The 14,537-nt window shown below is 42.6% G+C and overlaps 1 protein-coding gene across 5 annotated transcripts in view; it reads left to right on the top strand.

Annotated features, from left to right (window-relative positions):
- Positions 1-14,537, top strand: part of TNIK (TRAF2 and NCK interacting kinase) — a 388,557-nt gene that overhangs the window by 368,303 nt on the left and 5,717 nt on the right. For all 5 annotated transcript variants that reach the window (XM_044251788.1, XM_044251786.1, XM_044251789.1 and 2 more), the window contains 6 exons: positions 1,209-1,352; positions 4,047-4,181; positions 7,711-7,811; positions 9,988-10,137; positions 11,717-11,876; positions 12,182-12,321. In XM_044251788.1, the coding sequence (XP_044107723.1) occupies positions 1,209-1,352; positions 4,047-4,181; positions 7,711-7,811; positions 9,988-10,137; positions 11,717-11,876; positions 12,182-12,321 (830 nt within the window). The remainder of the gene's footprint in view (positions 1-1,208; positions 1,353-4,046; positions 4,182-7,710; positions 7,812-9,987; positions 10,138-11,716; positions 11,877-12,181; positions 12,322-14,537) is intronic.

The following is a 14,537-nucleotide window of genomic DNA, read 5'->3' as shown; positions in this document are numbered from 1 at the left end:
AGCATCTTTGAGTGAATTTATAAAGGCCAGTAGTGGCAAGATAAACCTTGAAAAGGACAACAGATGATGAATTTCCCCTTGAAGTTCAAACATTAGCCTGCAATTCCTGTGGAAATGATGCCTAGGTTTTAGCTGACTTTAAGCTCAGTTTAGGTGGGGCGAGATTCTATCCAAGTCCTGGCCTGTGTTATTGCAAATGTCATATACTGACTAAGGAAGCGTGTGGCCATCTGTATCCATCTAAAATAGCAGGCCTAGTCTGATGGAAGGAGTAAGGCTCTGTCCTCTGGAGAAGAGACAGGAGGCAAGATGGCCATGTTTAATATGCAATAATTTATGGACAAAGGAACAGACATTTATGTTACTCAAAAACTAGATGTACGAAAGCAAGAGAAGATAGAGCGTTACCTATTCATGAACATAGTCCATGACACCGTGGACCCTCCGTGTGCATGCGTGCAAGCATGTTGCAGGGCAGGTGGGAGTTAATTTGCAGCAATTTTTAGGATGGCAGCTATCCAGACAAAACCACTTACCTGCTAGAAATTTTGTAATAGGGCTCAGTGCATGGGAGATGGGCTGCACCAGATTGAGATACCTGAGTGGTCCCTTACAGCCCTGCGACTCTCAGGCAGTTAACACCTTCACTGGCGTTGGCTGGTCATTTCCCTGACAGCAGAAGCTTGAGTGTATGAGAAATATGTAAACTTTGGTGTGAGGAGGAGGAAAGGCTTTTCTTCCAGTGAGGTATGGAAATGGGGCACTCTGCTGTATGTTGAAGGTAGGTAGGCTAGAAATCCGTGCATGAACGGGGGTGGGGATGAACCTTGGGCAAGTTTCGAGGTGGGATTTATAGAGAGAGCCAGGACAGCCATGGGTGTTACAGGAAAGGAATAAAGTCTAATTGTGCTGGTGTAGAAGTTGTGCCCAAGGCTTCTCGGGAGAAGGATTCTATATAGCAGACGGTACCCGGCCAGAGGTAATGAATGCTGCTACCACTTTATAAAAGAAGACTAATCTTGTTACCAGAGGGGCAGTGATTTAATTACTGCAGCCAAGCCCCTACTTCTTCACTCCCTACTGTAGTACCTACTTGCCGATTAGTTTATAGTAACAAGACACAGTTTCTTGGGTTTCACAGGGACCCTAGATACAGAAAGGCTGAAGCATATAAAAAGTCAGTCTTGGGGTGCACCTTCAATTTGCAGGTGTGAACCTCCTGGTGGGAACAGAAAATGGCCTGATGCTTTTGGACCGAAGTGGGCAAGGCAAAGTCTATAATCTGATCAACCGGAGGCGATTTCAGCAGATGGACGTGTTAGAGGGACTGAATGTCCTGGTGACGATATCAGGTATGTTACTGGGATGTTGCTGGGATGACCGAGACCTCCAGGTCTACACAGGTAGGAAGGGCCATCACCTCAGTTCTGAAAAACTGTCCTCCCTGGCTGACAGTGATACGATACATTATAGCAGTGTAGTCGGAGTGAGATCACCCGTTTTGTGACTCTGGAGATACTGACCTCCGAAGGGAAACCTCTCACCTCTGAGCTCACCTCGAGATCTCTGAATCGGGCAGATGTACCACAAAGGCTCCGTGTTTATAGGCCTTTAACCTCTCCGAGGACTTAGCAAGGATCTTTGAAGCCTGAGCTCTAGTACCTAGTCTCAGGTGGAGAACATCAAAATGTAGGCTTCACGGAGTGGAAAATTCTGTAAGCAGAAGCTCTCTGGTCTCTTTTCTCTCAAGAACTGTTCTACCTTATACTCCATTGGCATCTCAGCAAGCGGGCCCTTTGGGTGACTGAGTCTGCAAAGAGATTGGGGTGTGTGAATCATAACCACTACACTCTGCAGCTCTCTGGTTCCCAAAAAAAGAACTTTAAAGAAATACGGACACAGAAGTGAAGGCCTTATTACCGACAAGTTAACAACCTAACCGGAAAGAGTCTGTATTTATTGAAAGTTCTTTGCTTTCTGATGATGTTTGCAGGAGCTTAACAAATAATATCCCTTTTTTCCCCTGCCTTCCCGTCTCATCCAGTATGAAACCACCATACCTCTGCACATTAGAACCGCTTGAATGGATAGGAAGAACCCAGGATGCACCCAGGTGTGGGTCAGAATTGCTGGGAGTAGGGCCCGGGGATCCCCAGCTCCCCTAGTGCCTGAGGTGTTTCTAACATGCAGCCAAGTTGGAGAACCACGGCTCTCTATGGAGCCACTGCTTCACGAGGGGAAACACAGGGCTACTGGCTACTGGCTTCAACCCTGAATAAATTTTACCTCATAAGCCATATTTCTGCTTTGAAAAATTGCCTTCACTTGAGGCTACCGTCCCCTCTTTCTTCTGCCTTTCCACTGAATGCTTAGAGTTTCATCTCTTTTTATTCTCCTCCAAAAGAGTTAGGCGAGTACATTCTTCTTGTATTATCATTTGAGCTTAATTCAGCTTAGTCTTTTTTTCCTTGTCAATTGCTTGCTTGATGGCTGTGCCACCAAATCAGAATTTATAACGTGCATCTGCCACACACCTACCAAAAGGGGAAACGATGCCAGAAAATTCAGTCAGACTTCATTACATTGTGAGTGACATGTTCCCACTCTTTAAAAAGTAAACACCTCCTCTTATCATGAAGTATAGGTGGGGAAAGAAGAGAATGAAAGTAGGAGCGAATGATTCTTGAACTGCCCTCAGATCGGCGTTGGCACAGAAAGGAGGAAGCACTGGCCTTTCTGTCCATCCTAGCTGTTAGGATCAGTTCTGGGCCTTCGGATACAAAGAGGAATAGTAACTGCACAGTGACTCCCTTAATTTATGAGGGCACTGTCCTGTCAAATCCAGTGTGCAATGCTTTAATAAATTTTCTTCTTCTCATATATGTCACATCTATTAAATATAAAGCATCTTTTGATGCCTAAGAGAAATCAAGAGAAAATAAGTACTCAGGAAGTATAACCCCCAAGCCTAAATGTCTGATAACTTAGAAGAGCCACCTCTCCCCACCCCCCACCTTGTGGAAAAGGAAGAACCACTCTAAGGAACATTCTTATCTGGTACTCAGATAATCTCACAGAGGATATTAAATTTTGCTCCTGTGTACTCCTCAGCATTTTTTTTAAGATTTTATTTATTTATTTGACAGAGATCACAAGTAGGCAGAGAGGCAGGCAGAGACAGAGGGGGAGGCAGGCTCCCCGCTGAGCAGAGAGCCCGATACGGGGCTCGATCTCAGGACCCTGGGATCATGACCTGAGCCAAAGGCAGAGGCTTTAACCCATTGAGGCACCCAGGCGCCCCTATTCCTCAGTGTTTTTAAGATGATCTTTTATTGTTGAATTCCAACTCCAGAAGCACTTTACCAAAGGGAACTTTGGTTTTTCCCAAGTACATATCTTTTTCTTTACTATTTTTGTTTAACATTTCTTGCAGTGATCTCAGAATTGTAAATGTGTCCATTCTCCACCAAGCTCAGGTTGCCGTCATCAAAATTGTTTCTCTTGCCTCCTTATAATTATTTTATTTTATTTTATTTTATTTTTGCTAGTCAGATAAAGTAAAACTAATCCCAGCTGTCATCTCTAAAGTAAAAGGCAAATAAGAGGCTCCTTATTAACATATGCTGTTAGGTTAGAAGGTGAGGGAAAGACAGTGATGCATAAGCATGTTAAAATGTCCAGCTATCAACAACTCCTTCATGTAGTTTGATCTAGAAAGTTCTGGAACTCTGACCAACTATTCCATTAAAGAATTAGGTCTTGACACTGCTCTTTGCATTTAGAAGAGAGAGTAAAAGCAGCTTGCTCAAATAAGAAATAACCTGAAGGTAAACACAAATTATAAAATGGTGATTTGTCCAAAACACTTGGAGCTGTTGGCATAGACAACACTTTGATATTGCTGGGGACACTGGTTATTGTACCTTCACACACTTATCCAATTGTACATAAAATAAAAATAAATGAATAAAATAAAACAGATGAGGAAGGACTGAGAGAAAAGTCCGTCACAGGGGCTTGAAATTAGAGCTCTATTATTTCAACAGGAAAGAAGAACAAACTACGAGTTTACTATCTTTCATGGTTAAGAAATAGAATACTACACAACGACCCAGAAGTGGAAAAGAAACAAGGCTGGATCACAGTTGGGGACTTGGAAGGCTGCATACATTACAAAGTTGGTGAGTGTCAAGACATGGAATATTTTACTCAATCCTAGCTACTCAGTTTAAGTTTCATTCCATTTGTTTTCTATTAGGTATTGATGATACAGTTGTTACCAGTTTGAGATATTGTTGAAACTTTTAAGTATACTTGCATTGTTTCCCAAAAGTTGGATTGATGAAGTTCTAAGAGTGCATTTGGACTAGAGTCCTATGCTCCAGTTTAAACATTTATATCCACTCCCTCCCAAATACCCATTAAAATGACAGTGAAGGAATAAAAATGTCCTAAACCCACAAGAACAAAGGGACCAGAAGAAGAAAAACCAGCAACAAGATATGTCAACAGAATTGAACAAGAATAGTTAGATGATGAGTAACTAACCTAGATGACCAGGAAATGCTCAATTCTATGTCTAAGTCATCACGTTTAATCCAACCACTTAACAGAACCCAGAAAGGCCCAAAATCTGAGGCCCCAGATGTTATCTGAGATGGAGGTATATGGTAGAACTGAAAACAGAAGGACTATTGGAAGGGTGATGAGCCACGACTTCTCTCCCACTGCAACGGAGGAGGAAAAGTTGGCGTGGCCTATCTGAATTGTGGGAACATGGAATTGCCAGGACCCACACATACACACGCACAGATCCCTTCTTCTCCCATTTAGCTCCCATAATGTTGTCAGCCATACTTATATACCCAAGCAAGAGACTGAAAGATTTGTCTTTGGAGAAACGAAATGGCCAGAAAGAAAAGATGTCTAGGTACTAACATTGGCAGTGCCATGGGAAGCTTGCTATGTGACCACTGAAACCTGAAGCCCAGCAGTGGGTAAGCAGGGACATCCAGCAATAGGAAGGAAACTTTAACAGTAAGAAAGGACTTGAGAGGAGCCAGAGCTAATGAGGAGTAGAAAAAATAAAGAAGAAACTCTAATAACTTCAGAGAGATTAGAAAAACTATTTCCAGAAGAGAAGACTAGGGACCATTAAGAAGGACACTTGGAGCAGGGTCAGTGGAGGTCAGAGAGCAAGGGAAAAGTCTCAGAAATTTGACTATACTGGCAAGCAAAAAAAAAGTGTAATAGATGTATCAGAAGGTAAAGATGAGACATCTCCTAGAAAGTAGGACCAGAAGAAAAGGAGACAAAAGGCAAGAAGGTAAAAGATCAGTCCAAGTGCTTCAAAATCTAAGTAACATGAGTTTAGAAAAAAGAGAAGATAACAATTAGAAAGGGAAGAAAGTATCAAAGAAGTAATATAAGAAAATTTGTAGAACTAAGGACTCGAAGTCCCAAGCTAAAAGGATTCACTTTGAATAACCATTATAGTGAATGGAAAAAAAAAAAAAAAAAGAAAGACTCAAAGGAAGATACATTAACATGACATTTCAGTACCCAGGAAATGAGGAGATCCATAAAGCTTCCATATTATAATTAAATAAGTAAACAAACAGTATATATATTAGGGGGCTTGAGATTTAGCAGCAATACTACAAGCCTAGAATATGATGGAGCAAAGCCTTCAAGTAGTATTTTATAACCCATCAGTATTAACCAGGTTCTCAAGAGAAACAGAGCTAATAGGATACACACATATACATGCGCACACACCCCGGGTGTGTGTTTGTATAAGAGGTATATACATACATATATGGGTATGTAAATATACTCTCTGTATAAAGTAGTTTATTACAGAAGTTACCTCACACAATTATGGAGGCTACGAAGTCCCAAGATCTGTAGTTGGCAAGCCAGAGACCCAGAAGAGCCGATCTCTCAGACCCAGTCTGAAGTTTGGAAATGACCAGTGCCCCAGCTCAGCAGTCAGGCAGGAGGTGTCCTCTGAATCAGTCATTTTACTCTGTCGGGTCTATAACTGACTAGATGAAACCTATGCACACTGAGAGGGCAGTCTGCTCTCCTCAGTGTACCCACTCCGATGTCGATATGATCTGGAAAAACCCTCACAGACACACCCAGAACAATGTTTGACCAAATATCTGGGCACATTGTGGCCCAGTCAGGTTGACGTATAAAAATTAGCCATCACACCATCCAACCATCAGTCAACTTTGAATGTAGTATGAAGACATTTTCAGACATGCAGGGGCTCACAACATTTATGTTCCATACACTGGTTCTCAGAAAACTACTGACTGATGTATTCCATCAAAATAAAGGCATAAATCTAGGAATCCAGGTAAAAAAAAAAAATGAAGAAAATACCCGGAATGATGGTGAAGGAAATGTGGGTGACAACTCTGTCATAGGCCTAGAGAGAAATCAGGAAATCAGTCAAGGTAGAGTGGGACAAGGGAGTATTCTAAAAGGGGTGCCTTCAAGGAAAATAAAATGTCATGAATAGATTACCTGCTACATTTGACCATGCTGAAGGCATTTACAGTGCTAGCAGGAAGTCTACATGCGCTTAGAGACAGATGCATGGAAAAGAAGGAACTGGGGGGGGTGAAAAACAAGAAAGAAAATGTAATTGTGGCAAGCTATATGCCTCAGCTGTGAACAATAATCATTTCAACGTGGGATCTTGATTTAACCAAAAATTTGAACTGTAACTGTATCAGTGGTGTGGGGGAGGAAGAAACGTGTGTGTGCATGTGAGAGAGAACTAGAGAGAGGAGACGGTTATAAGAGACTAACTCCTTCCCATGCTCTCAAGTCAACAGATATCTCCAGCTGAAAAAAAATCAAGAAATAACATTATAAGCATATTATTTAGAAATATGGAAGTCAATAGCCAAGGAAGTAGCTGAAAGTATATTAAAGACAGAATATGTAAACAGCAAGGGCACACTAAAGAAAAAGAGCTCAGGGAGCAAGAATTTGGTTCACTGCCATGGGCTGTCCAGTTTCCTTTTGGACACCGGTATTCCGTTCATTCAACTGTTCTACGAAGGAGATGACTGCTACATGTACTGTCTTAGCCTGTTCAGGTTGCTAGAGCAGAATACCATGAACAATAGGAATTTCTCACAGTTCTGGAGGCTGGGAAGACCAAGGTCAAGGTGCTGGCCGACTCATTGTCTGCTGTGGGCCTGCTTCCTGGTTCATACACAGCAGTCTTTGCTACAACCTCATGCAGTGTTTGGAGAGGGGGATCTCTCTATAGACAGTAACCACTTACAAATCCCTAATCATCGGAACTCATATTTGGATAATAACAAATGGCCCCCTTTCATGCCTAGCCATTTGCTAATTTTTCTACCATTTGGCCATACCAGCTCTCAGCTTCTAGCATGTGGGTGACTATAAAAGCCAGGGAGGGGAACCTGAAGGTGACTATGCAGTTGAATAAATAATTCACATCTAGACCTAGTGATTAAAGAGAGTCCTAACCCTTAAGATGAAAAAAAGAGCCTTCAGTATAAAGTAAAAGGCCCCAAGTATTCTGAAGACAGAGTGCTTTAAAGAAAGTTCAGTCTGTTCTATGAGCAAATCCCCCACCAAGAGTGGCGTATGTATTTACATATGCAAAACCCTGAGTGCGTTAGTATGCCTTCTCAATTTATCATTTGTCTATTACAGTTAAATATGAAAGGATTAAATTCCTAGTGATTGCCTTAAAGAATGCTGTGGAAATATATGCCTGGGCTCCTAAACCATATCATAAGTTCATGGCATTTAAGGTAAGCGGGCATGTGATTACCTAAAAAAGGTTTTTTTTCTTTTTTGGTTTGTACCAGTTAACAAAGTGGTCTGTCTGGCACATCGACTAGGGCCAATTTTTCTATATATAATAAACCCCTTTTAAAAGTATAGGAACTCTTAGGCTTATTATTCCAAAAGCAAAGACTAAGCACTAATAAATGCCATAAAATATACTGGGGGTGGGAGATGAGTGAATGTAGAAAAAAGTGGGGTGTGCCCTCCTCCATATCAGGTCAACGAATCATCGTCTCCTAGGGGCATTTAGTATGGGATGGCTACTGGGCAAAGCATTAATTGTGATATTAGGCAATGAGAGTCATTATAAAGGCACCTAACTGGGGTAATCTGGGATAAATCATCTCAAAAAGGCAGGCCAACCGCAGCACCAAATCTCAAGGATGAACTGTGTCTCCAAATCTTGTCATCCTTATAAGCCTTTTGGGGTGAAGTCCCAACAACTCACATGATGCGCATATATCCCCAGTGCTATTGGACTCCTCTGAAGTAAATACTGAATGTAGTTCCATAAGGAAATGGCTTAGTTTCTCTGCATTCCGCTTTTTCCTTTTTGATCTTATCTGAGTCTGGACCCACCATGGTTGGATTGGTCACCCGTGACACTCAGCAGGAGTGGGATGAGGATATGCTAGAGCAGTGGACCCCAGCTCATGAAAGTGGACCCCCAAATGCCAGAAGGACCAGTCTGTGCAGGCACTTGGACGTATACAGAGCTGCAGACTCTATCCGGAGCCCAAGTGAATTTATCATCTGTTTCCTGTCTCTCTCTGCCCGTGTCTCTCATTTTCTTCAGAGCACATTGGCCCTCACTTTTTCTCCCCACTCTTGTGGCATTTATCTTCCTTTAACCCTTGATATATTCTTTCTTGCCGCTTATGCCATGTAAGGCCAGAAGGTGCATTGGGAGCACTATGAGGCACTCTTTGAGGTTGTCTCGTTCCCTTAGTGCAAGGGGCTCGTTTGTGATGTGCTCATGAAGATAGATCCATCGGTGGAAATGGACTTCCTCCATTCCCCACTTTGATGGAGAGAAAGTTTTAGACTGTATTAGGTTAGTAATAACACTAACACCTAAAAGTTAAATTGGTGCTGCCGTTGTGCCCAAATCTAGGTCCACGAAAGTTTTTCACTCAAGGTCCGGTTCGGATTCCGGTTTGGAAGTTACTGCCAGCCTTGGTGCATGAGAGGGTGCAAAAGGTTGTGTTCTGTTTACCACACCCTGCCTGGCAGGAGGACAGTGTAAAAGCCAGGACTGGAACAGGAGGGATGGGAGCCTTCCCTACTGTGAGACTCCACTAGCAAAAGCTGAAGAAAAGGCTCCTTTGGGTGGCAGTGGCATTATAGCTGAGTCACTTGTGGTTTCTTCTCTCCCAGACATCAAGGCCCAGTAAAAGTAGACTGTGCTGAAATAATGGCAAAAGAAAACAGAGGAATGCTTGACAGCTACTAGGGGCTTGGGCTCTGGATTGAAACACATGGAACCTTAATAAATTTGTCTAGAGCTCTCTTTTTTCCTTCCTACTTAAGCTGAACTAGCCAACGTAAGCCATGAGTCTTGTGATGTTCCAGCCTCCCCTTCCCTTCTCTATTGACAATGGTATGTTTAAGAGGTACCAATCTGATGCCCATTCACTCACTGAAGGAAAATCAGAACCAGAGTGTGCCCATTAATTCTGAACAGACTCAGCACAGAGCTGGTCCAGCTGCCCACCCCACGCCATGTGAGGTGGGTCACGGGGTCACGGCCATGTGAGGGCCTGGTGTTCCATGGGAAAGAAAGGGGCCAAAGAGATGGCTGGGCCTTCTCCAGAAGGAAAAGGCCAGAAATAAACAGGAAAGAACAGCGGCAGCCAGATGCCAAGTTCTTCAAGGATAACAATGCTGTTGAAATTGACAACTCTAAACCACTTCTCTGCCCTAGAGGACAAGGAGTGGAGAAGGGACCACAGATGGGTGCTAGACCCTTTCTTCCTCCTAGAGCCAGAGTACAAATAGATCTAAAGCTGTAAGAGAAATCTGCTGGCTTTTCAATGTAAGAAAGCCAGACATTAACTTCCACCAGGCTGTGGCTAAAAGAAACAATGATTAATATAACCTCTTTGAATGATGTGGACACTCATGGGGTGCTTTTTAAAGTCTTTTTCAGATCTCCAGCATAAGCCACTGCTTGTTGATCTCACAGTAGAAGAAGGTCAAAGATTGAAGGTTATTTTTGGTTCACACACTGGTTTTCATGTAATTGATGTTGATTCAGGAAACTCTTATGATATCTACATACCATCTCATGTAAGTTTTCAAGTTCTACAATAACATGCATGTAGAAAAGGAATTTGTTCTTGCATATTTTTAGTGGAAGTCAAGCTAATTTTTACTAATTGGTACAGCAGATGGACTAAAAAGGCTAAAAGCCTTCACTAAATAGACAATGCTTTCAATACATAAAACATGGGTGTAACTGATCTTTATGAATGCTTGAAACTGAGTAATAGGTAACAGCGATTCTTCACCATTTACTAGACATGTTGTCTTATTGGACTTTGGATTAAAATACATATGGCATTTTTCCTTCAGGAGCATAAATTGTGTTTTTTAAGCAAGAGTACGATAGATGACGTCCTATTTTCAGCTTTTGAAAGGAGACAGGTTCATGTGACTCGGGAAGTCAGTGGTCCCCTTTTGCTGTCTTTATTGATCTCTTCATCTTGAGGGGGTGTTGTGTAGTAGAATCAAACACTGGAGGCTACCCTGGCGCTAGCATGTATTCACTTTGCAACAATGGGCACATTAGAGAGTCTCACCAGTCCTCAGCTTTCCCATCTGTAAAATGGGAATGAAAGGACCTATTCCAGAGGCTTATCATCAGCATTAAATGAAGTAATACCTCTAGATACTTAGCAAAAACCCCTGCAAATTGTTGTATGAACATTACAACACTGGAACACTGCCTAAAACCTGACTGTCAAACAGAAATATGGCCAGTGGTGTCACTTCTTAGGATGGGTGCAGTGTAAGTCTTATTTCCTGCTATTTCCTCCATATTTCCTCCATATTTCCTGCACCTGATCTCAAGGCCAACATACAGTAGACACCGTCAGGAGAGTCTGAGGCCTGATCTGTTGCTGATTGGTATTTTGAGAGTTTATAGGCTTTACTGCAAAAAAGTGTGATGATTGAAAAAAATAGTTTCAGTACATCAAACACACATATGCACATGCATACACACACAAACACAGTCTCTTTCACACATGCGCATGTTCCGTGCTGCGTCCTAGCTTTTCACACGTGTGTGCATGTGCACACAGGACACACAGCTCCCGTGCTTGGTGAGGTGACTAGGGCGTCACTGTGATCACCCTCGGTCCTCTCCTCTCCCCGCCAGGCACATAGCTTAGAAGTAGATGGAAGTAGATTTTTTATTGTCCGTGAGACACGGCTCAAATCCCAGTTCTACCACCAAGGACCGGGGCAGCTCTGCTCAATGTACATTGCCCCTCTGATGTGCACAAGCCTCACCTCGTCTGTAGAGGGCGTTCACCACGGGGAACCCTTCTAAGGACCAGAGATGTTGTATGTAAAGAGCCCAGGGCTTAGCACGTAGTAGCTGTTCCCTACTTGCAGTTGTTTTTTTGTAGGAATAAGTCATTGATTCTCGACTTAGTGCCTAAGTCTGTATTTGTATACCAGGGTATGTGACAGGTCAGTGGTTAAAGTCAGCAAAGCAAAGCAAAATGTCAGTCTCTAGAATGAAAATGGTGGCCAGGGGTGGGGGGAGGGGATCCTCTTTTTTGCCATCTTAGAGATGCATAGCCAAGATGCTGTTGTATTTTTTAAAAGGAATAATGCCTGGCCTTTCTTTGTCTCCTAGATTCAGGGCAATATCACTCCTCATGCCATTGTCATCTTGCCTAAAACAGATGGAATGGAAATGCTTGTTTGCTATGAGGATGAGGGGGTGTATGTAAACACCTATGGCCGGATAACTAAGGATGTGGTGCTCCAATGGGGAGAAATGCCCACGTCCGTGGGTAGGTTAACCATTCCTTATCTCCTTCAGCAGTTACACCCCCCAAATGAAACGAAAGTCAAGAAATGTGAAACAACCATTTGATTCCACCAAAAAAAAAAAACCAAAAAAAAACACCAAAAAAAAAAAAACCAAACAAACAAAAACAAAACAAAAAAACAAAAGTCTGTGAATAACACTTGTAAGACTTGCTTTGTCTGTTTATCTCAAGTTGTTTGTCATTTTTGTGGTTAAGATGTGAACAGATGCTGTGAGTTATTGCCCATCTAATGTTTTTAATGCAGTTTTGGAAATTCCTTTTGACAGCCTACATTCATTCCAATCAGATAATGGGCTGGGGCGAGAAAGCTATTGAGATCCGGTCAGTGGAAACAGGACATTTGGATGGAGTATTTATGCATAAGCGAGCTCAAAGGTTAAAGTTTCTATGTGAAAGAAATGATAAGGTAAATCCGTTTCAACATTTGCATTAGTGTTTGCATTTTAAGAGACCACCAGGTACCTGTGAAACCTTCATTTTCCTCTATACTGATTTGAATCACATCTGTGTTAAACAATCAATATTCTCTTGAAATGGCATTATTTGGTTTGATTCATGTGAACCCTCAAAATATATTATTTGCATATTTAAAAAGACATTAAAACTTCTAAGAATTTCTTGTAAACTCTTAGCAACTTTTGTGGCCTGCAGGCCTTATGCTGACTCAGCAGACACCCCAAATTTCTCCTACACACGTGGGAGAGTTGGCCCATCGTAAATCACTCACAGTGGGTCAGCTTCACACTCCACTTCGAGACTTTTCACAAAGTCACTATGGGGAACCCAACCCATCACATTATATTCACCCTTAAATGTAAAACATTTGACATGAAGAAATACAAACTTTTAAAAAAATGTCACCCATTCCTTAAGAAATGCTCAGTCGCAAACTCAACTAGTGCCATGTCCTGTGTCATTCCAGCCATGTTTCTTCTGAAGTGTCATAGAGGGACTGTTTTGCAGTGAAATTGGTGGCGTCCGTCTGGCATGATCAGTCACCTCAGAAGGGTACTCTGCAGCAGTGCGGCTTCTCCCTTGCCCTCCCTGTAGACTAACCCAGAGTTTTTAGTCACTAAGCTGTGCTCATTTGTGAATTCATCCTTTGGGACTATGGCCAACTTAGAAATGCTGTCCCCAAATAGCAGGCCTGAAACACCTAGAATAAAGAATGTGATGGGTTGAACAGACGTACATCTCTTGGTCCATCCTGGTTCCCCAGAGGCCAGACCAGTCTTAGTCCAACCCTGGGGGTGAGTCCAGACTATATTTGACCCTGGCCAGCTACTCTGACCCAGTGCAGTCTGTGTAGACAATAGCTGTGGGTGCCAAGGATGGTTCCAGGGCCTTCCCAGAGTATGCCAGGAAATAGACCTGACCCCTAGTAAAATTCTAGGCCCAGCGCAATCTCTGGGGATCGATCGTAAGACTAGGAGTGATCTCAGTATAAATCCTCACACTCCAGTTCCTTGACGACCCACTCCAGGAAGCCAGTGCTAAGCCATGCCCACACCCACTGGAGCAGGCAGGGACCACACCAGTATCTGGGGCCCAAGGTTCAGAGCCCAGGGTGCACACAGCCTGGAGAGAACAGCAGCCCTTTCTTCCCCTCCCCTCACCCAGTGAGTTTCCATGGGTCTTCTGTGCTTCCTCATTTTAATTCACTGACCCCAACAGTAGTTATACTTACATATGTAGCATTAGCTGAATGACAAGCATTTCCCCCCAGAACTTCCTAAGAAGTTGTTGTTGGGAGAGACAGCATTCTTCTGAAGGAGTTGTGGAAATGAAGTAGCAGAGACTTTACACTAGTGACAAAAGTAAATGCCTTGGACCAAAGTTTGGTGTTGGCTAACTAAGGGCTAAGCCACAGCCCAGAATATTATTTTCCCAGGGCAGTGGTTCACTGACATTCAAGCAAGCAGTAACCCAAATTTTGCTTAGTTGTTTGATAAAATGATTTAACAGACCCAGACCTAATGGACTGTGGTTCTGTTTATTAATGCCATCTCTCCTTTGGCTTAGGATATGCCTGCAGCAGCAGACAAGCCAAGAGTTAACTCTTGATATACCAAAGTGAATAAGCATGAAACAACTTACCCTATCTGATCACACCATTTTTTTTTTAATTTAAAAAATTGATAACTGAAGTTGTATAGTAATCGATAGATCCAAAATTCTGCCCCTCCCCTGACCTTGGGAATTTGAAAGGATTCTCTAAAGGCCTAAAGTCTGCCCTATCGTCATTATGGGGGAAAAAAGGGAAGCCTCTATGGTTTTCCAGAGATTAACAAAGGACCTGTTGTGTCCTAGGCCCCAAATCTAGCACATTACCTAGCATGAAATTCCCTTTTAAAATATGAGCATCCTCAGGGATGTTGCCAATCAAGATATAGCCTCTCCCATGTTCCTGAAGGCCCGTACCATAATACATAACAGTCACAGTCAAAGTAATCAAGTCAGGAGTGTTTACAGAGGATGCACTGTATTCAAAGGCACTTTTATAAACACCAGCCATTGAGTCTTAAGAGCTGACACATGGCAAGGATAGGACATGTGAGAGGAAATGGATGGACGGTTGAAGAAAAGAGGAAAAGAAACCATGCAGTTGAACTAACTTCTTTT

The sequence above is a fragment of the Neovison vison genome, chromosome 6 (genome assembly GCF_020171115.1).
Source record: "Neovison vison isolate M4711 chromosome 6, ASM_NN_V1, whole genome shotgun sequence".
Classification (NCBI taxonomy): domain Eukaryota; kingdom Metazoa; phylum Chordata; class Mammalia; order Carnivora; family Mustelidae; genus Neogale; species Neogale vison.
Note: the sequence above shows the minus strand (reverse complement) of the source record. Positions and strands in the feature narration are given on the sequence as shown.